This window comes from Oratosquilla oratoria, chromosome 16, assembly GCF_046742065.1.
Source record: "Oratosquilla oratoria isolate Oo_2021 chromosome 16, ASM4674206v1, whole genome shotgun sequence".
NCBI classification, from domain to species: domain Eukaryota; kingdom Metazoa; phylum Arthropoda; class Malacostraca; order Stomatopoda; family Squillidae; genus Oratosquilla; species Oratosquilla oratoria.
In genome coordinates, this window is record NC_134792.1 from 61,274,985 (window position 1) to 61,302,199 (window position 27,215).

Consider the following 27,215-nt stretch of genomic DNA (forward strand, 5'->3'; position numbering starts at 1 on the left):
ACTTCCCTTTGACTAGTTTAAGGATGGCTTTTTGCTGCTACTGTCCATTTCCAGTACTTTGCATTTTTTGGTATTGAACTTCATTTCTCATACTTGGCTCCATGATTTTTGCATCATCTATAAATATGTTGGCATAGCTTGTTGTTCCTTCCATCATGTCATTGATATAGACAAGGCACATAATTGGTGCAAACAGTGAACCTTGTGGAACTCTGCTCATTGCTGCTCTCCATCTTGATATCTTATCCATTACTACTGTCCTCATGTATCTTTTTTTTTTTTTTCAAAAAGTCTTTCATCCATCCTAGTAGTTTGCCACTCAGTCCTCCAATGTGCTCCAATTTTCACATAAGATGACTGTGAGGTATTTTATCAAATACCTTCTCTAGGTCCAGGTACAGGCAATCCACCCACCTCTCTCTCTTTGGCAGTGCATCACTCTCGATTAAAAGGTTAAAAGGTTTGACACACATGACCTTCTAGATCTGAAGTCAAACTAACTGCCTGTTAGAATGTTCATCTTTTCAAGATATTTGATCCACTGATCTTTCACATAATTTCACTATTGTGCTGATTAGTAATACATACATACATACATATACCAAGGCTTTTCCCCCCCTTACTAGGGAGGTAGCCAAAAAGGAAAAGGCATAAAATCATTCCCACCCACTCCATCCCTGAAAACACTCCACACCCCTCCAGCCTCCCTCACATCTTAGCACCTCCTAGATGACAGTTCATCCCTGCACCCTGTCCACTGCCCTGGGTCAGAAGCAGTGTCGCAAGACACAGCACATCCACAGCAAGGCCACTTCATTAAATCGGCGACCACCACTCTCTGTCCCCCCATATAAAGGAGAGGACGGGGAGAAATCCCTTCGGGCTGAGTCAAAATTTTGCTCACACACACTACCTCACCCCTCATCCATTCCACCTCATGCATCACAACATCTTCCATATACAACCATTCTCCATTCACCCCTGTCTTCTGTCCTCTCCCATCCTTCCTCAACAGACATTCCCCTCTTCCCCAAAGCCCCCTTCACCCCATCCATCCATCTCATCCTAGGACGTCCCCTCATGTTCACTCCCTCCACATCTGCCTTCCATACCTCCTTTACTAGTCTTTCTTCACTCATTCTTTCCATGTGTCCAAACCATCCTAATACTCTTTCATCAACTCTATCTCCCAACTCCCTTTCCACCCCTGTTCTCCTCCTCACCTCCTCATTTCTCATTTAGTAATACTGTCCTATAATTTAGTGTTTGTTTCCACCCTTGTTAAATGGTACTACGTTTGCACTTTTCCAATCAAGCAGCATAATGCCTTCATTCAATGAACATATATAATAAGACTGTGGATCTTGTCTACTGGTTGTTCCCTACATTCTTTAAGTATACAGTTTGAAATCTAATCAGACCCTGAAGCTTTTCACATCCAATGATTCCAAGAGATTGAGCACATTCCTCACTTCTTCATTTATATCTGCTAAACCTGGTTTTCTGCTCCCCTCTTTTCTCCAAAAAATTGTGCTCTTTTGTGAAGACCGATTGGAAATTTTCATTCATAATTTCTGCCCGAGTTGAGACCTCTTCAAAGACCTCATCACCCACTACTAATATGTTGATTTCTTCTGTGTCTCAATTTCCTGTTTATAAACCTGTAAAGCAGTTATGGTTTATCTTTGCATTTATCTACTACACCTGCTTCAAAATTGCTTTTTTCTCCTTTCAAAATTTTATATAGTCATGAATTTGAAGAAAGAAAGCTGTGTGCTGTAGTGTGTGTAATCATTATATAAATATACATAAGTGTAACTAGTCATATATGGTGTACTACCATTATACCCATCTTTCATTTGACTAACCTTATATTTTTGGGGGCTTTCTCACTAAGAACCTAACATAGCAATATCTGATGAAAAGAAAACAAACTTTCTATGAAATCTTTTAATAGTCCAATTTTTGCAGAATATTAAGAAAAGTTTTCAATAACAGAGAATATACTACAGCAATATAATAGGAGAAAATATTTGATTAAAAAAAAAAAAAGATATATTACTATATTTTCATAATCATTTGCCAAAAAGTTATTTTTCATATAAATACATTAATGTGGTAAAACTCCAGATATCATAGCATATATGAAGAACATGAAACTGCCCACAAATGAGAAACTGGCCACCCAAGAAAGTGCCCCATGATTGTTAACCTCAAAGTATCTTTCCTTTCCTTGGGCAGGTGTGTGTATAACAATAACTGATTTGTACAAAATCATACCAGTATCTACAACTATTGAGGAGACCTGAAATATTATTCTTTTACCTTGATGCTTCCACATGTAGTCTGACTTGAAATCAACATCCATTAAAAATACAATATAAATTATTAGACATGAACTTGCATGTGAAATACAACCAAGAGGCATTCCTATACTTAGGTTCATCAACCTTTAAGTCATATTAAGGCCAGCAAAGACGTATATAATACACCTTGATTATTTCATATATAAAAATAGGGCAATACATCTGCTACAAACAATATACAACAAGCAATGGCAAAATCTAATTATGAGTGCTCACACTAAAACAAAGGATCAAGCAAATTAATGTTCATTACCATAACTCAATATCATATCTGTGAACCAAAATAAAAATAAAATTATACTATGACATGCTTGGCAGAACAAAGCAGAGGTTTTCTATAGTCCAGTGAGGAGCACACTGTAGGCACCCAAATGATCTGTTCCCTGTATGCAGCAGCACCACTTGGCATGCTTCCCTCTCTTGACGGCAATAACCCGCACTTCCAATTTCTACCATGACTGTATCAATACAGAAACCAGAATTGTCCTCCTCTTGTTTTTCATCTTCATCAACTAAGAAACCAACAAGTCACATTTTCTTTTTAATCTGTAACAACAGGGACACCAAAGCCATCTTTTCATTTTTAATTCTATCTTCTGCATGATATAGGTGGTGGGCATGAGTATTAACTTACTCAGTTCCACAAAAGTGATTTAAAAAACTGTACCAGAATCATTATGGCAACATTAATCATGCAAAGATGTATATCATTTTATACATCCTTTACCTGGGAATTATCTGCCAGCAATTCTTTAAATGCTACATCAGCATATACAATGGATGAAAAGGTAAAACAATTCTTCAATATATCACAAACTTGTATTCTTAGTTTCTACATCCTTCACCTGGGAGTTACTTGCCAGGATCTTTTACAACGCTATGTTATCATACACAACACTTTTCATCTCATGTCAGGCATATAGTACAAATCTGTTTCACTATATCACAAACTTACATTCAACATTCCACACAATATTCTTTGCACTAGCCTGTTCAAATTATGCAATACTCCAGTCTCTGCAGCTTTTATTATGTAATGAAACTGAAAATAACCATAGTGACAATAATCCAGCCTTTGCTTCTCATCTATCATACGGCAGCTGTGAACATATTAGTGGTAAGTACTGCTCCTTGCAATACTTTATTTAAAATCTTCAACAGATCAGAAAAAATATCTAACAATCCATTCACTGGTATACCATATTAACTTAAGGAAAATGCATCAATTTATTTTTAGCTTTCAATTAACTTCCTAGTAAATAATAGGTCTTGAAGTTAATCTGCTGTTCAATATGCAATCATGAAGAGTATAAAAACCCCATTATTATTCTAACTACTGGGTCCTACAATTTGTGATACAAAATAGTATCATAAATACTTTTGAAAAGCACATCTCCTGAAATACTTAGAAACAATATGATAATAACCAAAGACCACATTAAAGTCTTCTGTGCCTCATTATCTACTTCATGAGTGACTCAACAACTGCCTTGGCATCCAAGCTGCGTAGATCAGTATATGTCTGGCCAGTGCCTACAAATACAATGGGCTGCTTTGTGATATACGTCATAGATATGGCAGCACCAACCTGCAAAACAAAAAAGTACCATCTGTAAAGCTCAACATTTTATAAACTTTTGACTTTTTGACATCTATATTCAACTCTTCTTTATGTTCCACTAGGTAAATGAAGCAGCCTTGCTGAGGATGTGCTGTGTCTTGCAACACTATATCTGACCCAGGCCAGTGGGTGAGATGCAGGGATGACCTGTCATCCAGGAGGTGCCAAGATAAAAGGGAGGGAAGAGGGTGGAGGGGAGTGGAGTATGTTAGGGATGGAATGGGTGGGAATGGTTTTTATGCTTTTGTTTTTTGGCTACCTCCCGTATAAGGGAAAAAAAAGCCTTTGGTATGTGTATGTATGTACAAGGTAAATCCCTGGTGCTAACTGGATTTTGAGGCAGGAGGAGTCAAGATATGGGGGAGGAAGGGGGGTGCATGGGAGTGGAGTATGTGGGGATGAAATGAGTGAGAGTGGATGTTTTGCCTTTGTTTTTTGGCTACCTCCCTTGTAAGGGGGAAAAAGCCTTTGGTATATGTATGAACTAAACTCCAGCAAACACCATACTAGACAACGTCAATGCAATCAACAAGCAACCTCCCCCGACATTTCAATGTATTCACCTTCACTCCATTTGCAAACATCATTAGAAATACAACCATAACTACACACCAGACAGTACCTTAATAAAATGAGAAACAAAATAATATAAAAGGTAAATTTAACAGAACAAGAAAAAGAACAGCAACTTTAGACATCCCAAACAAAAAGACCATTAAAGAACAATAAAATTTAAAGGCAAATCCCCCCACCTACTTATGAAGCACTTGATGCAAAACAGAATAAAATACAATTACCAAAACAATAGTGCAACACCATTAATACTGCACTTGATACAACGAAGAATGAAATACAAACACCAAAATTATATAACTAAAATTTTTCCAAAACAAGCTTCAAAACCTACAACCATCAACAGGAAAATAGCCCAATTGTTACTCCTGACACCGATCCCACAACATCCCCACACTCAACCTCTCCTCTCTGTTTCAACTTAGTTTCATTCAATACTAACACATACATCTTTCTTCTCACAAACATACCACCAATCTCTTCCTTTTTACTCTCGTTTGTACTACACTCACGTACATTTAACAATCCAATTACTGAGGTTCTGTAGAGAGTCCTCTTCCCACACCCTCTTATGCCTCAACTTTTCATACGAGACAAAAATCAGGACGACCCCTAGTTGCCTTGCTCCATCCCTTTTACAACATATATGGGAACATGGTGGCAGAATTCTTTTCCCCCACCACAGTATAGCTTGTTAAGAAGGACAATAAGTAGAAGATCCATGGCCTCCGGTCAAGACCAAAAGTCACTTAGAGAAGAGATATTGTGCTGTCTGGGGATTGATAGTGTGGGGCAATGTGTTAGTGGTATTCCAGCTGGTATATAATCAACAAATCTGCAGGGATAACCCATCATCCAGAAGGAGCCAAGGAAAGAGGGAGGGAGAGGTGGTAAATTGGAGTGGAGTCTGTGGGGATAAAATGGGTGGAAGTGGATTTATGTCTTTTGAATTTGGCTACCTCCCTTGTAAGGGGGAAAGAGCCCTCGGTATATGTATATATGTATGAAATCAACATTTCAAATTTCATATCTATATACCAGATGTTTCTACCCCCTTATAAGTCACAAACACCCACCCACCACCCTTGTTATTTTCTCATCTTAACTCCTCCTTCAGTGATTCCACATTTTATACAATACTAACCTTATCATCAATGGTATCAAACTTGGTGAGGACAATGCCATCAATCAAGAGAGCCTTTGTGGTTGAATGGTCTGCCAAGGCACGGTTGAACTTGACAAGTTGGTCCACAGCCTCATTGCCCACAAGTGCTTCTCCCACAAACAATGTCAGGTCAGGTTCGTTAACCTGGATAAGTTTGGCCAACGCTCGCATGAGGGGTTTGTTGTCCTGCATACGTCCAGCTGTGTCCACCAATACAACATCATACTGCTGCTTGCGTGAATGGTCAATTGCATGACGAGCTATGTCAGCAGCGTCTTTCCCGTAGCCTTGTTCATACAAATTAACCATAGTCACTCCGTTATGGGCTTCAGGTGGGTGGAGGGCATTCAGATGTTTCATATGAGTCCGCAGCTGCTCAACAGCTCCAGCCCTAAAGGTGTCACATGCAGCAATGAGCACACGGAAACCATTTTCAATCAGCCAGAAAGAAATCTGAAAGAAAAAATATGAAACTTTAAGCACCTGATTAGTAATGTAACGTATGCTTCCCTCTCATAATTTTTTTTACTACCAGGCCCATATATACCAACAAATGTCCACATCTCCCATCCCAATTTCACCTTTGCCCACATTATACACAAGTATATCCATATATACTTCCACAAATATTCAAGTCTTGAATTCAAATAAATTTTTCTATACCTTATTCTCATCTTACCTTTGCCAAATTGGTTGATTTGCCTACTCCGTTGACACCACAAAATGTAATCACATATGGACGATTAATAGATTTTGCCTCCATGACATCTCGTAAGATATCCAGACGACGGTTGGGGGTCAGGAGTCTGACTAGTGCATCGGTAAGTGTTGTCTTCACAGTTGAAGAAATACCGTCAAAAGTACCAAGTATTTTCCCTTCAAGTTCTGTCTCTACTGAGGAACATAACTGCTCGGCTACATCAGCAGCTACATTTTTCCCAATCAGGTGGTCCCGCAATTTCTCCAAAACAGGTTCAATGTCTGCTTTAGTGAGAGTTTTGGAGCCTACTAAGCGCCTGAAGGCAGAGAACATTCCTCCAGATGACTTGCTGCTACTACCACTACTGCCACTGTCTGAGGCGTCCATACCACGAAGATTTCCCTTGAGTGTGCCAATTTTTGAGGGGTCAGGCAAGAAGTCAGGTCGGGCTGTGGGTAAGCCGTCACTTACAGACTTGTCAGAGAAATCCAGAGATGCAGTATCTTTACCACCCATTTCCCACATCCTAGGTTCCTTGCCCTGCAAGCAGAAGATCTAAGTTGTAACTATTAACCTTTAGCATATGAGGATGCCAACACCAACATCCTGAGGCAATACCGTATATATGAGGAAGCTGACATCAGTGTCCTGACTATAGTTAGTTTGTATTTGTAGCAAAGTTATCCTGTATTTTGTGTTGGCTCCCCCTGGAGATTCCATATAGTGTCCTTGAGGTTATACTGCTTCACCCACCATTTCTGTTCCCATCAATCAAAAAATCAGCTATAACAAGTGTAACCTATCTTGAGCCCTTTGGCATGGTTTGGGGAAACCCTCATTGTTGACACACCTGCCAATGACCTGTGCATGGCAATCTGTCTCATAGTTATTCTGTATGTGAATAGAATTTCACTGTCACTCACATATAGAGAGAGAGAGGTAGTGACCCCCTCTTATGTGATGGGTGATGTAGCAACAATGCAGACCCCTGGGGGGGGGGGGAGAGAGAGAGAGAGAGAGAGAGAGAGAGAGAGAGAGAGAGAGAGAGAGAGAGAGAGAGAGAGAGAGAGAGACAGAGAGAGAGACAGAGAGAGAGACAGAGACAGAGAGAGAGACAGAGATAGAGACAGAGACAGAGAGACAGATATATATATATATATAAGTGATTATATGATTATATGTACAAGTTTGATCATGCCCCACCCTCATTTTGAGAACTAATTATTAGTTTATTCTTATATAAAGAAAGTTGACCATGTACAGGATTGATCACACTTTCTGTGGTTATCCACATTCAGGTTGAAAGAGAATGAGAAAAAGGAAAATATTACAGTTGTAATTTTATATTTTATGTGATAAACGAAAATGGCTATTGTAGCTCAGTGAAGTATTGTGCTTTACTCCTATTTGTGTCAACCAACCACCCGCAAGCATAAATGTGTGTGTGAACCAGAATACTATTCATTTTCAACTTTATGCTAAGTCTCTGAATAAAACTAGAATTAAATCACTGCATACCTTTTTGGGTTCTTTCGGGCTCTTGGTCTTTAATGCCTTTGGAGTACTCTTCTTCGAAAACTTCTTCTCCAAGTTACGTCGGAGTGTCTCTGTATCCAGCAGCTCATTGGCTGTACCATTGAGATTTGTAACCTGTAATGGAATTAGAAGCAAGACTAAGGTACAGGGAAACATGACTTCAACACTTCTTCCATTACTACTTTGGCGTCTGTGTCTCTATAGGGATATACATCATTAACAAGAAATTCTGTAGCTTTAAAACAAAGTTTTGTCAGTTTTCGTCATTCATCTATCTATATTTTCTTCCCTTTCATCATGTTAATTTCTTCATTCTGCAAATCTTCCATGCATCTAATCCTCAAAAATCAGTCATATTTAACCTGTGGATTGTGCTAGTACCTTTTTTTTTTTTTTTTAATTCTATCCCTGTGTCAGAGAGAAAGCTATCCCTCTAAAATTTTGGATGTATTTAGAAACTGATTCATCATCCAGCTCTAATATCCTTAAATTACTATTGTAATAATTAAAATTATTTATAATGAAATCCATAAAAAGGACTTTATTCGTCAACAAACACATGTAAAAATATTACTATGTCAAATTTATATTCCTACTCGCTATCGGAAAGAAGGGATCAAAAATGTTTTCGATGTATGGCTCACACTCATGTGGTCTGAGAGAGAGATGCCACGAAAACATTGCCAAACTATTGGGGTTTTCTTCAAATTGTTCCTTTTAAAAGGGAACCAGTCTGGGAAACCAGAACTAGTCTCGGAACTGGTCCTGGAAACCAGTGAACCGGTCTGGAAGACCGAATGGGACGCAAGTTCTCAACTCCCTCCCTTCCCCGGTTTGGGAAGCTTTTGGAAGAATGTTGGAAGAATAAAGGCAGTACAGAAGGTCGAGTTTCCTTTCAACCAAGAATGGAAAGTGGACTAGGACCCCCCTCCCCCATGTCCCAGGTCCTACCATACGACTAACCGGCAGCACAGTACAACTCCTCATCCTTCGGTTTGTGTGATTGGCTGTCACGGAGTAGCGAAAAAACGCTCACTTCCTCCAGAAAGTGTGTGGCAATCTCCAGCACCTGAAGTAGTGTTGATCTATATATGTATATAGATACACATACAATTTTTTTTTTTTTTTTATTCTGTCGCGGTTCGCTCCGACAGAATGGTGGCAGCTGTTCGGATTCCTTAGCTTTATGCTATTGATTCCAACTTACCCACGAGACCTAATTATAGTAAATAAGGTCACATAGTGTAGTGGTAGAAATTTCACAAATAGTTTTTCTTGAGCTTGATCTTTGTCATGATTTATACTTTGTATTCCTCTCAAGTATTGTTATTGAACAGATGTCTTATGTTATATGTTCACCTTCTAAGGAAATTATTGGTGTAAGTGGTTAAAGCACACTTGAAAAAAAAAATGATGCCTCATGGTTTGGATGACTCTTTTACAGAATTAATTCAATTGGAAAATGAAGTCCAACAAGCCGTAACAGAAACACAAAATCTTACACAATCCCATCAGGGAGTTTGTTCACAAGTAAGGAATTTGACACAACAGATTAACAATATGGACAGGGAGATGTCTAATCTACAGGGGACAATGCAACACTTAATACAAATACATAATAACACACAACCACCAGTAATACCAACACCACATACACTTCACAATCCATACAACCCCTCCACAAGTGGACCCCTCAATACTCTAACAGGGACACCACAATCCAGACCCCAGTACCACCGCGTACTAATACACAAGCACACCACTAGGTGCATCTGCATTCATCAGTACAGTACCCCTAACACCTATAAGAGCCTGGCCAGCATCACATAACCTTACAGTCACCACACCCCCTCCTACACAACTCCCCACACCTGTCCCTAATCCACCCCCAGCCTATCCTCCTCCGCAACCTCCTGTTAATCAGACAAACCCTTCCAATCTGCAGCAAGGTAATCAGACTGTCACAGCCAATCCTTTTAGTGGATCACCTAATTATCCTCTTAATAACACCAATCCATTCCTTTATTCAAACATTACCCCAATGCCAATCCCTCAAGAAATACCTATACTCAAGCCAAAAGATGAAAGTCTCCTCAAACTTTGTGAGCTAAAGGGTGTTAGCGCCGATAATAGGTTGAATACTTTCTTTAGGCAGGTAGAGTCATGCACCAACTCAGATGAGAAGAGAATAAGTGGCATTAGCCAGGACTGAACAGGATATAGCCACGTTCTTAACAGCGGAGCTAGCCACGAAGGGTAATAATCTAGCTTGGGATGAGATTAAGAGGATAATGAAACGGCAGTTTATAGGTTCGGCTACACTGCTGCAGGCCTGGCAAGAGATAACTGCCCTGACTTATTATTTTGATGAACCTCTTAGCTCCTTTATTAATAAATTACAGTGTAAAATTTCAGCTTTAACACTGAAGTTCCCCAATGATCCAATCCCAACATCAGATAAGTTCCTTAAGACAAAGATATATAAGGGATTGAATTCATACACTCAAACTAAATTAGTTGATTTCCTGGCAGATCATATTCCTTTACAAAATTTTATGGCATATGCTGAAGAGGAATACTATCGAGCTCAGGGAATGAACACTAGTAATAGTAATAGAGTCATGCCCATTTCAGGTGCTGGGAATTCCCAGTCACCAACCCCAGTGACAGGTACTCCTCAAGTGGGAACTCCAAATAATGAAATAGACAAACTGACAAAGAAATTGGAGGAATTAAGCAAAAGGTTTGAGAAAATATCCATGAAGAAGCAAAAGAGTAGTAATACTTACTGTGCCTTTTGCAGAGTGACTGACCATAACCTGTCAGATTGTCCTTGTAATCCACCTAAGGGAGTATGCTTTGATTGCAATAAACCAAATAATCGAAGAGGTCATGTAGGATGCCCAGGACCATTAAATGGGAATAACACACAATGACTAGGAGGTCAAGCAAGATCTCCAAGTATAAGTTTGATGGTTAATGATAATACGGTTGCAGCTTTAGTTGATACGGGTAGTTGTGTCAGTATAGCTAAGAAATCCTTTGTGGACAGTTTAGGTTTGAAGCCTGCTAAGATGAGAAATTTACCTAGGTTAACGGGAGTCACAGACACAGTTGTACCGGTATTAGGATCTGTTTATTTGGGTGTTAGTATTGGCCATAGAGTAGTTACTCACTTATTTTATATTGTGCCAGACCCTCTTTTAGATACAGAAGTCCTTTTGGGTGCAGATTTACTAGGAAGTGCCCGTCTAACATGGGATCATAAGAAGGGTATACTAGTTTGGGATAGTATTACCTACAGAGTGCAGCTTCTTAAACGGAGACCTTCCACAAGGAGAATTAGGAGTCTCAAGATAGTTCAACCATCAAACCCTGATGTAAATGAGATTAGGTTAAAGAGAAAAATTATCCTACCTCCTTCCTCTGCAAGAATATATGCCATTAAAGTTAATGAAGAGGTAGATACTGTACTTGAATTTGAGTCAGGATTGAAACATAGTGGTGCTATGAAAGCTTTATGCCTTAAAGTCAATAGGGATCAGGAGGACCCCATGCCTCTAATAAACAGTACAAAGGGTATAGTTAAGTTGAAGATAGGAACATTAATAGGTACTTATAATAAGATTGATGAAAGAGACATCAGTTTAGTAGCTACCACATGTAGAAAGATTGAGATTAAGAATGATCTTATCCCTGAGAGCATGCGTGTTGCACCAGGACGAGGAAGCACTAGAGAGGAGAAATTAGAAAGTTTAATTGCACAACAAGATTGGTCACATCTAGATAATGGACAACAAGCCCAATTAAAGAACCTGGTAATGGAGAATCACCAGATTTTCATAGTAGAAAATAATGAGTTAGGAAAATTCCAGGGAGTTCAAGGGCATATTAATGTTAGTGATCCCCAGCCCGTTAGGACCCCAATGTATAGATATCACGAGAAGGCTAAGCAGATTATCGCCGATCTGTTAGAGGATCTGGAGGCCAAAGATATAATTGAGCCATCCACAGCTGCCTGGTTGAGTCCTATAGTTCTAGTCAGAAAACCCGATAACTCTCAAAGAATATGTCTGGACTATAGGAAAGTTAACACTCGCCTTCAGACTGATATTCATCCATTACCTAGATTAGAAGAGTTAGTTGAATCGGCATCTGGAAATCCTTTTTATGCTTCTTTAGATATGAAGGATGCTTATTACCAGGTAGAATTGGATGAAGATAGTAGAGATTTGACAACTTTTAGTGATGGAGTTACATTATATCGGTTCAAGAGACTCCCCTTTGGTCTGAGTTGTAGTCCAGCCATATTCTCAAGAGTAATTGGAAATATCTTAGCCCCCTTAATAAAGAAGGGTTGGGTCAAGAATTACTTAGATGACCTTGTAGTATGGGCTCCTAACTTAGAAGAATTAATTGAGAGATTGGGAGAGTTGTTCCAATTATTTGGTGAAAAGGGTGTGAAATTGAATATCAAGAAGTGCCAGTTCGCTCAAGAAGAGATCAAATTTCTTGGCCATATCATATCCAAGGAAGAATGCAAACCTTGTCCTGACAACCTGAGTGCAATCAGAGATATGAAAGCTCCTACAAATGTCAAGGAAACTAGAAGGTTTTTAGGTATGTGTGGATTTTACCGCAAACACATACACAATTTTGCAAAAATTGCTGTCCCCTTAACCAATCTTCTGAGAGGGAAAGAACAATTTAGTTGGACACCAGAGTGTCAATCTAGTTTTGAACAGCTAAAGCAACTTTTGATGACAGCTCCTGTACTTATTAAAGCAAATATGACAAATCCTTTTCAGCTATTTACAGATGCTAGTTTAGATCATGTAGGTGCAGTATTAATACAAGAGAGTGATGGTCTTCTGAAGCCAGTTGGATATTTTTCAAAGAAATTAAAACCTGTAGAACAGAGATATTCCACTACTAATCGTGAAGCTTTAGCCATAGTACTGGCCTGTAGACGCTTTCATCATTTTCTTTGGGGTGCCATGTTCACAGTACAGACAGACCATCAGCCACTTGTATCAGTATTCAAAAGGAAGACAAAGTCTCCTAGAATGATTATACTGTATGAGGGTTTGTTATACCTGAGTGCTGACAGGCAAGATAATAGTATTCAGTTAAGACTTGTAGTACCTCAAGAGCTTAGGAAAGCAGCACTAAAATTTGGTCATGAGCAAGTTGCAAGTCACTTAGGTAGAAGGAAAACTATTGATGCTTTGGAGACCTACTTCTACTGGCCTTCACTTAGATCTGATGTAGTTAAATATGTCAAAGAATGCATCACCTGCCAAGTCCAAAAAGACAGTCCATCCTTACAGCAGAAGTTCCAAGAACTACCTCCAGTAAACAAACCCTTGGAGCGTATCAGTATTGATTTGACAGACATGGTGTCTGGAGCAAATGGATACCGGTACGTTCTTACAATCATTGATCACTGCTCACACTATGTGAAGTTTTACCCCCTTAGGAATAAGACTACAGAGGTTGTCAGTAAGAACTTTGAGAAGTATTTGAATGATTTTGGAGTTCCAAAGTGTGTAATACTGGACAATGGTGCTGAATTCACGTCTCAGCAGTTTAGAGATCTTTGCAAGTCACACAACATAAACACTGGTTTCATTACACCCTACCATCCCGAAGGTAATAGTATCTCTGAAAGGATGCACGGAACCATGAAAACTTTGCTCAATGTCATGTGCCAGGGTCATCCATATCAGTGGCCAAAATATTTAGGAGAGACTCGGAGTACTCTTAATTGTGCTATACATGCCACAACAGGTGAACAGCCTCATTATGTATTTTTAGTAGGAGGCCTTTTAGACAAATCCTTAGTGAATTACCCTCAATAGATGATGATGTGATGGACTCTGATATTGCTCAAGCTCACGACATCATCCAAAAGACCCACGCTAAAATGTCAAAAACATTTATCCATCATGCAAATAGAAAAAGACTGAGCAAACGTGTTGAACTCAACTCCTTAGTTTGGGTGAAAAATGAAACCCAGTTACCAGGCACAAGTCGCAAATTAAATGTGAAGTGGCTCGGGCCTTTCAAAGTTATTGAAAGTGTTCGTGATGGGTCAACTTATGTAATAAAAAAATTTGTTTGATGAAACTGTCCTCGAACGTGCTGCTGATAAACTTAAGCCATTCCATAGTGATGAACAGTATTTACTTAACCTACAGGAACACACAGAAACAGTGCCTGACATAGTGAGTGAAGGGATTCGTACAAGAGGTGCTAGAAATATTGTACCTCCTTCCTGGTTAATAGAAGAGATCTAGACTCTGTTAATGACTATTGCTGAAGTGAAGGACCATCCCTCAGCAGGATGGTGAATCAATCTGTTCCTAGTTGTAAGGATTTACTATTTTTGCACTTTTATACTTTTGTACTTGCTTGTAACTTCTGTGTAGTATCATAGAATTATTCAAAGTGGATGATATTCTTTTAGGTTTATGTTGGAGGAAAAGAAGTTTGTAATAGGAATCTGTAATGTATCACAGAAACTTGTCATAATTGTGAATGTTTTGGTGGTATTATGGATCTTGTCTTAACCCCTTCCATACGGTGCCGCACACGTAGGCGTCATGGACTTAGATCTCGGTGGCAGCAGCCAATGCCAGCCGTACGACGTGTCGTATTAATATTCGCATCATAAAATATAGTCACCGCTTATATCGATCGTTCTCTCTTCACCCGTGAGTTTTGATAACCATAGAAAATGCAATTACAAAAGAATTAGAAAGAATGTCATTATGGAGGGGCGACTACAATAAATATAATCAAGACGCCGATATGGCAGCCTCGCGAATACACTCGCTCCCCATGACGCCTACGTGTGCGGCACCGTATGGAAGGGGTTAAGTCTGGCTCTTGTAGTACCAAGTTGGTACATTTCCTAGGATGGAGTGCGCCCCTTTCCAAACCCCTTTGAAACTCAATTTTTACGAGTTGTTTCTGGCCAAGAAGTCTGGACAGATAGTCATTAGGATGCCTTGATAGGAGCCAAGTTTGTCTTCTTAAATGGAGAGCTCTTTTGAAGTAGAGTGACGTGATCTCCTGTGTAAGTGGAGTCTATCCAACCCCAGCATTAGGCCAGGCAAAGCTATTAGGAAAGCAGTTTGAATGCACACCTATAGGGTAGTGTCCACATTAAAGTGCTCCAATGTATCCATGTTTTATGTTGTTACAAGAGTAAACATTTTTTGTTCTAGACTGAGATTGTTAGACAAAGATCTGTATTCCACTGGGACAGGCACATAGTAAAGGTTATGCAAGTCCATGATTCAAAGTGGCTTGATATTAGAGTGGACATGAATCAATTTTTCCCCAAGGGAAAGCTATGTCAGAGAGAAAGCTATCCTTCTAAAATTTTGGATGTACTTAGAAATTGATTCATCATCCAGCTCTAATATCCTTAAATTACTATTGTACATACATACATATACCAAGGCTTTTTCCCCCTTTCAAGGGAGGTAGCCAAAAAGGGAAAGGCATAAAAACACTCCCACCCATTTCATCCCTAAATACACTCCACACTCCTCCCACCCTCCCTCTCATCTAAGCACCTCCTGGATGACGGGTCATCCCTGCACCTTGCCCACTGCCCTGGGTCAGAAGCAGTGTCGCAAGACACAGCACATCCACAGCAACTATTGTAATAATTAAAATTATTTATAATGAAATCCATAAAAAGGACTTTATTCGTCAACAAACACATGTAAAAATATTACTATGTCAAATTTATATTCCTACTCACTATCGGAAAGAAGGGATCAAAAACGTTTTCGATGTATGGCTCACACTCACGTGGTCTGAGAGAGAGATGCCACGAAAACATTGCCAGGCGACCTAACCAAACTATTGAGGTTTTCTTCAAATTGTCCCTTTTAAAAGGGAACCAATCTGGGAAACCAGAACTAGTCTCGGAACTGGTCCTGGAAACCAGTGAACCGGTCTGGAAGACCGAATGGGATGCAAGTTCTCAACTCCCTCCCTTCCCCGGTTTGGGAAGCTTTTGGAAGAATGTTGGAAGAATAAAGGCAGTACAGAAGGTCGAGTTTCCTTTCAACCAAGAATGGAAAGTGGACTAGGACCCCCCTACCCCATGTCCCAGGTCCTACCATACGACTAACTGGCAGCACAGTACAACTCCTCATCCTTCGGTTTGTGTGATTGGCTGTCACGGAGCAGCGGAAAAATGCTCGCTTCCTCCAGAAAGTGTGTGGCAATCTCCAGCACCCGAAGTAGTGTTGATCTATATATGTATATAGATATACATACAATTATTTTTTTTCTTTTTTTTTTATTCTGTCGCGGTTTGCCCCGACACCTGCGGTGTGTGGCACATGACAAAAAAAATATGCAATATTTTTCAATAAACATGAAATAAGCATTCAGGTCAACATCTGGTGAAAAAAATTATTCTTTTCCATCTTTGTGTAGCACCGTGCATAAGACTGTGTAGGGGTAGTGTGTACCTACTGTGGCAAGAACTTTGGTGAAATTTTTACTCAGCACAACTAAGTATATAGCTCACATGACCATTCCCAGTCAGAGTTGTGATTCACAATCCTCAGGTTAAAACCTCATAGATAATGACAAGTATATTGTGTATCCTGTTAAAGTTTCTATACACCACATTTTAGCAACTGTGGTGGATAGGAGTGGAATGGGTAGAAGAGGGTGCAAGCCTTGGTATATAAATAGACAGTAACTGTGGACCTTTGAACTTGGTTGTATGGTAGTAACCATTACTAAACCTTCATATATGAAAAACACATCTACTGATATTCACTATCCATGATATGTTCATCACCTTGCACTCTTAAATGTTACACTCACCTCTACATCATGAGAATAAGAATTTTCATTACTGTCTTCTTCTTCTTCTACTTCTTGTAAAACAACTACCTCTTCTACTGCAGTCCCTTTACCTACCAAGAGAAGCATAAATGTAAATAATTTGATTCCCAAATTATACTTCTTCCATATTCTGTTTAATAAATCATACAAATATGTAATATTCACTGATCAAAAAGACTATCAAATTATGTTATATGGACAAAAGAGAAGCCTCAATAATACAAACACTTCTGCTGCAATTATGGTTATCTGCAATGAATACACAATGGGATGGTATGGGGATTGGTAAAAATAAACAAATAAATAAAGTAAAATCAAATAAATAAAAGACTAGCAAAAAAGTGTGCAAGACAAAGGTGGATGGACTGAGCTTGTTTATGTCTACTGCCACCATAACTGTTGTTGTTCCCTAGCCTAACTAGCCGAGCAGTTCCATTTCCCTGAGAAACACTGAGTGGAACAGGATTTCCCTACAAATCCTTTATAACTGATCTTTCAGGTGAAGACTTCTTGTTAAATCCCTCCAGCACTTGTGTGATGTTTGTGAGAAGTGTACTGGTGAAGTGGTCCTTCTTGAACAAAATTGGTTTGGCGAGGCAGACCGACAAGTTGTGTACAACACATTCCTTGCTGGTCTTCTGAATGGTCACTACTCTTTCTTCCACTGCTCTGTCTATAAATAGGAATTTACATATGGCAAAGGTTTCTGTTCTTTTCTATTTCCTCTGCACAATGTTGTCATTTTTTTTTTAAGTTTAAATTTTCTTCTATAAAGGCTCCATCTTTCCTTCCAGTTCTATGGTGATCTTTATTGGGAAGTGGTCCGAGGGAAAGTAATGTATGGTTTCTCAAGTCATTTGTCTGGGGGAAAGACAGCGAGAATTATCTCTCTTGTTCATTTCTAAATACGGTCATTCCCTTCACCTCTGTCTAGAAGTACAGCCCCATGGGCTGGCCCTCTCCAGAATAGGCTCATGATCTCTATCAACTTCCTCTGGTACTCCATCTACCTTCTCATATAGGGAATACTGACAACTGGAGAGTACTCCTCTACTTTTATCACTTTCACCTGGTGATAAAGAAAGTCTCACACAAATACATCAGTCCTAAGTTCCTTTCTGAAGATCTATGGGAATGCTTGAGGACAGTTGCCAGCCATTGTGAGGCTGTGAATTCCCAATCAACAAACCTGAGCTATCTAAATCAGAATTATAGAAAAGATTTTTTTTTATGAACAGACGTACAAGACTACAACATCACTTAAAGAATATCATTCTATACACTCTCAAGAAAACAACACATATCATACTTACTATTGTTATTACATTCCTCTCCCATGCCCTTCTTCTTGCCTTTGCCTGCAAAAAGTTAAGGATACCATCACCAGGAACAACCACCTGAAGCTTAAAGTTGTTACCTTGCAAACTATCCTACTTGGGGGTAAAACCATTTTGACATTAGTAAAGCAAATGACCCGTTACCACTGTATCACTACAGAATGCAGAAAGTTTAATTCCCTTCAGTTTTCAAATAACTGTGGTTACTGATAAAAACAAATATACAAGTAAATAAAAGAATTCCCATTTAATGGCCCACCACCTATGCAGTTAGCATATAAATTAGATCAATAATCACATTTATGTTATACAAATGACAATGCAGCATGATAAACAAACAAGCAGACATTCTATGATATCCCAACACTAAATCCAGTTCCAAGCTGGTTAACCATGTCCTATAATGCTTATACAAGTACCTGGAATCCCTCCTCAGCTGATTTAAATTGCCTGGCATTACAAAATGAATAACTATAAAAACACTGCCTCGAGTTTCACAGACAGGTTACCCACTGCCCAACAGTGGCTGGCAAGTCTTCAGAGGTCACTGAAGTGTGGAACAGGTATACACATGCTCACCAATCAATATACTAAAGGTTCTTCCACCCCTCAAAGCACTCACTCGAGTTTCACAGACAGGTTACCCACTGCCCAACAGTGGCTGGCAAGTCTTCGGAGGTCACTGAAGTGTGGAACAGGTATACACATGCTCACCAATCAATATACTAAAGGCTCTTCCACCCCTCAAAGCACTCACTCACCACATACACATTAAAACTCATTCAATGCCCCTCCCATCTCACCACCTCATGATTAAAGGGTCATCCCTGTCCTCTATCACATCACCTGGGTCAAGGCAATGCAGAAAGACAGTGCTTCTACAGCAGGTCTTGACAGCTGGAGCTAGATTACTCTCACCACTTCATCATATGGTGAACCCCATCCTCATCCACTCAATAAATTTATGAAGGAAATGGAAAAACCATCCCTTCAAGCAAAGCCATCCTTTAGTCCATTAACAATCTCCTTCCTCTCTTCTGTAATCTTTCCTATTCACCAGGCATACAGAAAATGCAACCCCGAGGGCCTGACAATGGGTCTCTAGATCAAGCCTAGAATCTCTTTGAACTTCAACTGTACTTCTTATGCATTTTCACACATGGAGAGCAGGCAACACATGGTCTCTGAAGGCTGAAGGTCTCTCTCCATCAATTTTCTATTCCCTACCCCTAACACAGGAACATTCAGTGACTGCTCCCCTTCTACTAATTCAAGCTGGTGATACAGAAAGTTCCACACTAATAAAATGCAGATATTAGTCCAACTTTTCCTCCTAATGAGATCAATGGGAAGTCCTAAGGACTGCTGCCATCCACTGTAGGGCTGCAGGTTTGCAATCAGCAAAACTTGAAGCAACTATTATATCAAATGAAAGCAAGACAATGTTCTTCATTTATATTAATAACTTATTACTGCCTAAATGCAATACTATTACAACAATGCCCACACATGCAAGACAATTATAAAATCATACACAAACTCCTCAACATGTGAAATTCTGGTACATAAGAAATAATCTTACGGACTTAAACTTTGGGCAAAGCATACTTATGTTAATTCACATACTTTTCTTCTTCTTGCCCTTAACAGGTTCATCGCCTCTACTCTCAATCATGGAAGCCACAGTCTTCTTAGCTTTCTCGGACTCCTCAAATGTTCGAGGGCGCCTAGGAGCTTGTTTTACCATCTTGTGCTCCTCCTCGGCATTCTTCAACACAATGTAGTAATCATCTTCAAAGTCAAATGACTGCAAAAATTTCAAACAAAATAAGTTATGTTCGGATGGGGAGAGAAAAAAATAATTCATACATATACCAAAGGCTTTTCCCCTTTACACGGGGGGTAGCCAAAAAGAAAAAGGCATAGAAATCACTCCCACCCATTTCATTTCCCATATATTCCACTCCCCTCCACCCTCCTTCCTATCTTGGCACCTCCTGGATGACGGGTCATCCCTGCATCCTGTCCACTGCCCTGGGTCAGAAGCAGTGTCACAAGACACAGCACATCCACAGCAAGGCCGCTTCATAAATTCGGCGACCCCCCCTCTCCGTCCCCTCATGCAGAAAAGGAGAAGACGGGGAGAAATCCCTTTGGGCTGCATCAAATTTTTTCTCATACATACTTCCTCATCCCCCATACCCCACCCACTCCCCCTCATGCATCACAGCCTCATCTATACACAACCCTTCTCCATTCACCCTTATCTTCTTTCCTCTCCCGTCCTTCCTCTCTTTTGTAAAGCCCCTTTCACCCCACCCATCCATCTCATCCTAGGACGCCCCCTCATATTCACTCCTTCCACCTCCACCTTCCACACTTCTTTTACTAATATTTCTTCACTCATTCTTTCCATGTGTCCAAACCATCACAATACTCTTTCATCAACCCTATCTCCCAGCTCCCTTTCCACCCCTGTTCTCCTCCTCACCTCATTTCTCACTCTATCTAGCCTAGTAACCCCTATCATACTTCTCGGACATTTCATCTCAAACACATTCAAACTCCTTCTCTTTTCCTCTCTCATGTTCCATGTCCCCGCACATTGCTGTTGGTACAATCACTCCTTCATATAACCTCCTCTTAGCATCCATTCCCAGATGTCTATTTCTCATTACACTTTTTAATCCACCAAGGCATTTACTCGCTTCTCTCAATCTACATTCTACCTCCACCCCCACTCCTCCCTTTCCTGTCACATTCGCACCCAAGTATCTGAAACTATCCACTTCCTCCAGTTTCTCACCCTTAATGCTCACTTCCAGCCTACTGTCACTCTCTCCCCTTGTACATCTCATCACCTTACTTTTGCCCACATTTATCTTCAGCTTCCTTCTTTCACACACCTTCTCAAACTCTGTCACTAACTTCCTCAATCCCTCCTCTGATCCTGCTACAAGCGCAGTGTTGTCAGCAAACAACAGCTGGCTCACCTCCCACTTTTCTCCATTTTCTTTAATCATCTCCAACCCCTGACCCACTACCCTTGCATTCACCTCTCGCACCACCCCATCCATGTAAAGATTGAACAGCCAGGGCGACATAACACACCCCTGATGAAGTCCCACCTTTACCTCAAACCATTCACTCTCTCCATTTCTAATCCTAACGCAAGCTCTACTACTCTCATAAAAACTCTTGACTGCTCTTAACAGCTTTCCTCCTATCCCATATATCTGCAGTACCTCCCACAGTGCCTTCCTGTCTACCCCGTTGTAAGCCTTTTCCAGATCCATAAAAGCCCAAAAAACATCCTTACCTTTTCCTATAGCTTTCTCACATATCTGTCTTACCACAAAGATCTGATCTACACATCCCCTACCTGTCCTAAGACCACACTGTTCCTCACCAATTACTCCCTCTGCTCCTCTCCTAATCCTCTCAATCAAGACACTCCCATAAGCCTTCCCAACTACACTCAACAAGCTGATCCCTCTGTAACTACTACACTAACACTTGTCCCCCTTTCCTTTGTAAAGCGGAACTATACGGGCACTCCTTCAGTCCTCTGGCACTCTACCCTCTCTTAAACATTAAATAACCTCACCAGCCAGTCCACCATAACTGTACCTCCTTTCTTCTGACATTCTGCATGGCATCCATCCAACCCAGGTGCCTTACCTGCTCTCATCATCTTAACAACTGCTTCCACTTCTTCCTTCCCTATTTCTCCTCCATTTTCCTCATTCATTACTCTCATTTTCTTAGCATTTCCCACTGCAATTACCTTTCCCTCCCTATCCTCCTTCACATTTAGCAACTCCCTAAAATACTCTGCCCACCTTCCTCTCACTGCCTTCTCTTCCATTATCATCTCTCCATCTGCACCTTTTACTTTTTCTTCTCTACTTGATTCACCTCCTCTTCCTCTTTTAATTTCCTTCCAAAACACCTTTTTATTACTTTCAAAAATTTCTGTCATACTCTTTCCCCATTTCACATCTGCTCTTCTCTTTGCTTTCTTTATCATATGCTTAACTTCCTTTCTCTTTACTTTGTACCTCTCATAATAATAACAATAATTAATATACATATATATATATATATATATATAATAAAACTCAAACTTTTATATTATCAATGACCTTGTCCTACCACTTTACCTGGTAATATTGACCCTCCATCAGCTGGTCACGGAATCTTTCTCTAAACTGCTTCTGGATGTCGGAGAGGAATTTATCAATGTATTCCAACTGTAATATTTTTTGATAGCCCAGTACAAAGAGTAACTCAAACTCTTGGTCCATCCTCAGTTTTAAGGTTAGGTTGTTGTGGTTATACATATTTATTCCTCCTTGTTCCTGTGAAGAAACAAAATCAAATTTACATTTTCAAATGAAGCTTAGCAAAGGAACATGTACACAACTGTAAAATGAATATCACAAGACCAAGATGTTCTGACTAGAATTTGGCAGCCAACACCTATTCTGGCATTCCAAGAAGAAAAAGAAGTCTTGTCATATGAAGGAAATGATAATACCTAAGATTACTGCACTGAGAAAATTAACCATTTCAGTAAGATTCAAATTCTTGTGCACAGCATCAGCTGCCAAACATACCATTCATCACACTACTCGCATTATAAAATATAAAGTCACTGCTGTATTACTTGTTCTCTTTTACTCTGAGTAATAATAAACAGAGGAAATGTGATCAAAGCAGTTCACAGAATCTGGGGGTAACTCATGTGCAACTGCAATAAATATATATAATCAAGATGCCAACGTCGGCATCTTTGTGTGCCTACTTGCGCCTCATGACACCTATGTGGGCATCATTGTACTGAAGTGGTGGGTGCGTCTACAACCAATGTGTGATGAAAACTATGTTACGTTCTAGTAACATGCAAACGCATTTTTTACTTTCTTCTTTTTTGGATTTGAGAGACCTATCCTTTTTTTTTCATGGAATGTTTAGGTTAGAAGCTACTTGACAAAATTTTCATTTTAATTATCCATGTTTGTGTGTTTCTTGAATATTATTGAAAATTGCATCATCCTATACCGTTACTGTAGTTGGAGTTTCTCGGCCGTATTCCGCCGCTTACACGGCGCTCATTACAGCCGCCCTCATACAAAGTAGCACTTGTATTCTTGCTTCATAGTCATATATTCCAGATCATAACACTCAGTAAACAAATGTATCTTCAGTCTTTTCTTGAATATTTCAACATTTTCGGCCACCTTAAGATTTAAAGGTAATTTGTTATGGACTTGGAGCACAGTTTTCGGTAAAATTTTACTTTCGACCTTTGTTGGAATATAGCAATACAAAATTAAATAGTAATTTTGTAAATTAAAATGTATGAACGTAATATGCAATTTTGTGTGCGGAAATGAAAATAAAAAAAGTTGCTAAAACAGATTTCATAGGTAACGAAGTTGTGTACTACGAATGGTACGCCATGTTTGTTATGGTAGATTCCGACGTCGGAGAAATGAAAGAACGATAAATTTGTCTAAACTAAAGTAAAGTAAAGTAAACGAAACGAAACTAACCTAACCTAACCTAACCGGTAAAATTTTACTTTCGACCATTGGAGGAATATAGCCATACAAAAGCTGAGAGAGTGGTTGAAAAGCCCGCCAACGTCTCTCACGACGACGACGACGACGAGGACCAGCCGGATGATATCTAATTTGCAGGTAATGATTTATTAAACACAGGTTAGGTTAGGTTAGGTTAGTTTAGTTTTAGACAAATTTATCGTCCTTTCATTTCTCCGACGTCGGCATCTACCACAACAAACATGGCGTACCATTCGTCGTACACGACTTCGTTACTTAAGAAATCTGTTGTAGCAACGTATTTTTATTTTCATTTCCGCACACAAAATTGCATATTACGTTGATACATTTTAATTTACAAAATTACTATTTAATTTTGTATTGCTATATTCAAACAAAGGTCGAAAGTAAAATTTTACCCAGTTTTCAAATGCTCTAAATCCAATTTCCAGATTATACCATGGCTCATGTAATCTATGTGGCATCACACTGTGTCTTGACAACATATCTGAGTCTATATGAAAGTCATCGAGGAGATCACGTATATATTTGGGTCTACCAGAATCTAATGGAGTAATGCCTGATAGGCCATCACACATATTTTATACACAAGATTTATGGTCTCCCCATCTCTTGATAAAAGATAAAATGCCATTTTCCCATAATCCCCATGTGTTAGTAAAAGGCTCTAGATTAATGAAACCAACTTCAAAATAACAATGTTAACCAAATGTACATCTGATACAGACAAGCAAATTGACCTATATATTTCCTTTCATCCACCAATTACAATAGCCTATCAGTATCATTAATAACAACTATATAAAGTGGGGATTCTGGATCAACATTCACATTATTACCTTTCACTGAATAATACCGAGCAATTTTAATTTGATAAATAATGATTAACATGATCATGATGAAATGTCCACTGTTGAAGATTAAAGATCTATCATATGATAAGCTACTAATATTAAATGGTAACTGCACTAATTATGTCAAACAAAATAATGTGTATTCATATAACAAAGCTATAATCTCAACAATCAATATATATTTTTTTCTTTTCATCTGAGTCGCAATACTCAGCATGTGTTTGGTTGCCAAGTACATAATTACGCTAACATGTAGGAAAATACATGCCTCAACGTTATAAGTACATTCCCAGTTCAGTGACAACAACATCTGAGCCACTTTACCTAGTTATATAGTAAATAATAACCATAGCCAATGAGTTTGTTTCAAAGAGATAACACATATGTTCTTTCTAGTTTGCTTTCTAGAACACCTGATACTTTCTTCATTCTCACCTGTAGGACTACATTTCGAATAAGCGCGTTAATAGCTGCTATAGATGTTGAAAGCTGCTGTGCTGCATCTTGAAAATACCACAGCACAAGGCCACCCTTAGTTATAACTGCAAAGAAATCCAACATTTTTGCGCTTCAAGTTTTGTGATCACGTCGTCTGATGTTGTTGTTGTCTATCTGTCATATCGTCGACTTCATGGTGACACTTCATACAATCGACATTTTTAAACATATACTGAAGAGAAATAATAATATTTTAATTAATGTTGTAACTGAATGATTGAGTATAGATATAAAAAATATAGATTATGTCCAAATATCTACTCAAGTTTATGTTACGCATACACTCACTTTCCAAGGTCTCCGCATAAGCTCGAAGTTGTTGGAATTTGATGTACATATGAACGAATTATATATAATTGTATATGAAGAAAAACCAATGTACATATAAGTAGTACCCCAAAAAAGGCACCAGTTGATATAAAGAAGAGAAAATATAATTTTTTTTAACCTGTGTTGGCCTATTTCCATACGTTTAGTGTCATTTAGATATAATCCACTGGTATTAATTGAAATAAGGAAAATTCAAATTTCACAAACATCTAAGACCTTAAGAAATAGAATACAAGAAACATTTTCTATTACAATAATCTATTGAATGTTTGGAAACTGTTTTCCTTGTTAATATTACGAAATGCAACAAAAATAAATAGATTACATGAGCTTCTGAAAGGGAACAGGGTTCAGTGATGCCACATTTTTTGGGGTGCAGTTAAACGAAATAAACTAAGCTAAAAACAAATAAACTAATATGAGGCCTACAAAATGCTGTTGTAGACTAGGGTCAGTTAAAGTCTGGATATTGCAATGAATAGAGAACATATTTTTGTACACTTGAATATCAACAGATCTTACAAACAGCTAAGTCTGAGATGATAATAATCCAAAGAATCACGTGTAGTGACATAAGGGGACTCTCCCTTTATCTGTTTATTCGTTAAACGTATTCTCTTCTATTTCTTGTCTATTATTGTATTATTCTTATTTATATATTTATTCTTGCTACATTGCTTCTGACCCAGGGCAGTGGGCGAGATGCAAGGATGACCCGTCATCCAGGAGGAGCCAAGAAAAGAGGGAGGGAGGGGTGGTGAATGGGAGTGGAGTATTTGGGGATGAAATGGGTAGGAGTGGATTTCTGCCTTTGGCTACTTCCCTTGTAAGGGGGAAAAAACTGTTAGTATGTATGTGTATTCATTCATTTGTTTATTTATTAGTTTATCTATCTATTCATTCGTTGTTATTTTTGATTTTAGTCATTCACCTACCTATTCTAATGTACTTTATTTGTTTATTTATCTATTCATCCATTGCCAGGTTTGTATTGGACCATGGTAGTGTTCATGTTGCAAGTTAACCACGCCTCACAAAAATGGGTACAAACAATAAATAAAAAATATACAAGAATACTGACAATGGTTAGTATTCAGGAGCTGTGATCCCTCAGTTGATAAGACTTTACTGTGAACCTATATATACGTATGCCTTACATATAACATAGAAAACACAATTATTTTAATAACTGAATGTAATGCTTGTTATCACGTTTACATAAGAATATAAGAATGAAGGAGACTGCAAGGGACCATAAGGCCTACGAGTACATAAGGCCACCTACCATCCATATCCATAAAGTTATCTAATGTTGTCTCAAAATTATATTCCATTTGTTAACCACTATGTTGGTAAACCAGTTCTTACCTATTTCCTTCTTAAACCTAAATGTGTCCAATTCAAATTCATTATTACGAGTTCTGCCCTACTGTTCTAATGCGATGACCATGGCTGCATCACCCTTGACCCAATTGAATACCTCTATTAGATCACCACGCACTCTTCGTCTTTCCAGAGAGTGTAAGTTAAGGTGACTAAGCTTGTCTTTGTATATTAAATTTCTATCCCCTTGTATCATTGCGGTCATTCTCCTCTGCACTGATTCTAGTAAATCAATGTCCATTCTATAGGACGGAGATCAAAACTGTACCGTATAATCAAAGGTGGTCTTAGTGACAGATTTAAGTGATTACCTCTGCAGGGGAGGGATTGAGGAAGTTAGTGACAGAATTTGAGAAGGTGTGTGAAAGAAGGAAGCTGAAG

At 38.9% G+C, this 27,215-nt stretch overlaps 1 protein-coding gene across 2 annotated transcripts; it reads right to left on the minus strand.

Moving 5' to 3' along the window:
* Positions 1-1,935: 1,935 nt before the first annotated feature.
* SrpRalpha (signal recognition particle receptor alpha) lies at positions 1,936-25,251 on the minus strand. 2 transcript variants are annotated; one of them, XM_076199977.1, is made up of 9 exons: positions 25,059-25,251; positions 22,345-22,542; positions 19,808-19,988; positions 18,158-18,202; positions 16,824-16,915; positions 7,944-8,075; positions 6,405-6,965; positions 5,705-6,178; positions 1,936-3,954 (listed from the first exon to the last, which is right to left on the minus strand). In XM_076199977.1, the coding sequence occupies exons 1-9, from the start codon at positions 25,182-25,184 to the stop codon at positions 3,829-3,831; spliced, it is 1,935 nt and encodes a 644-aa protein (XP_076056092.1). In that variant the 5' UTR covers positions 25,185-25,251; the 3' UTR covers positions 1,936-3,828. The 2 variants fall into 2 exon arrangements, with proteins under 2 accessions (XP_076056092.1, XP_076056093.1); XM_076199978.1 differs by lacking the exon at positions 18,158-18,202.
* Between the last annotated feature and the right edge of the window lie 1,964 nt (positions 25,252-27,215).

Excerpts from the sequence above, each read along its gene's own strand:
- SrpRalpha (XM_076199977.1), bottom strand. The coding sequence starts at position 25,184 with ATGTTGGATTTCTTTGCAGTTATAACTAAGGGTGGCCTTGTGCTGTGG. Across the intron at positions 19,989-22,344 it reads TGGAGGGTCAATATTACCAG|TCATTTGACTTTGAAGATGA; the intron begins GTAAAGTGGTAG and ends AAATTTTTGCAG. Across the intron at positions 3,955-5,704 it reads TTGATACCATTGATGATAAG|GTTGGTGCTGCCATATCTAT; the intron begins GTTAGTATTGTA and ends TTTGTTTTGCAG.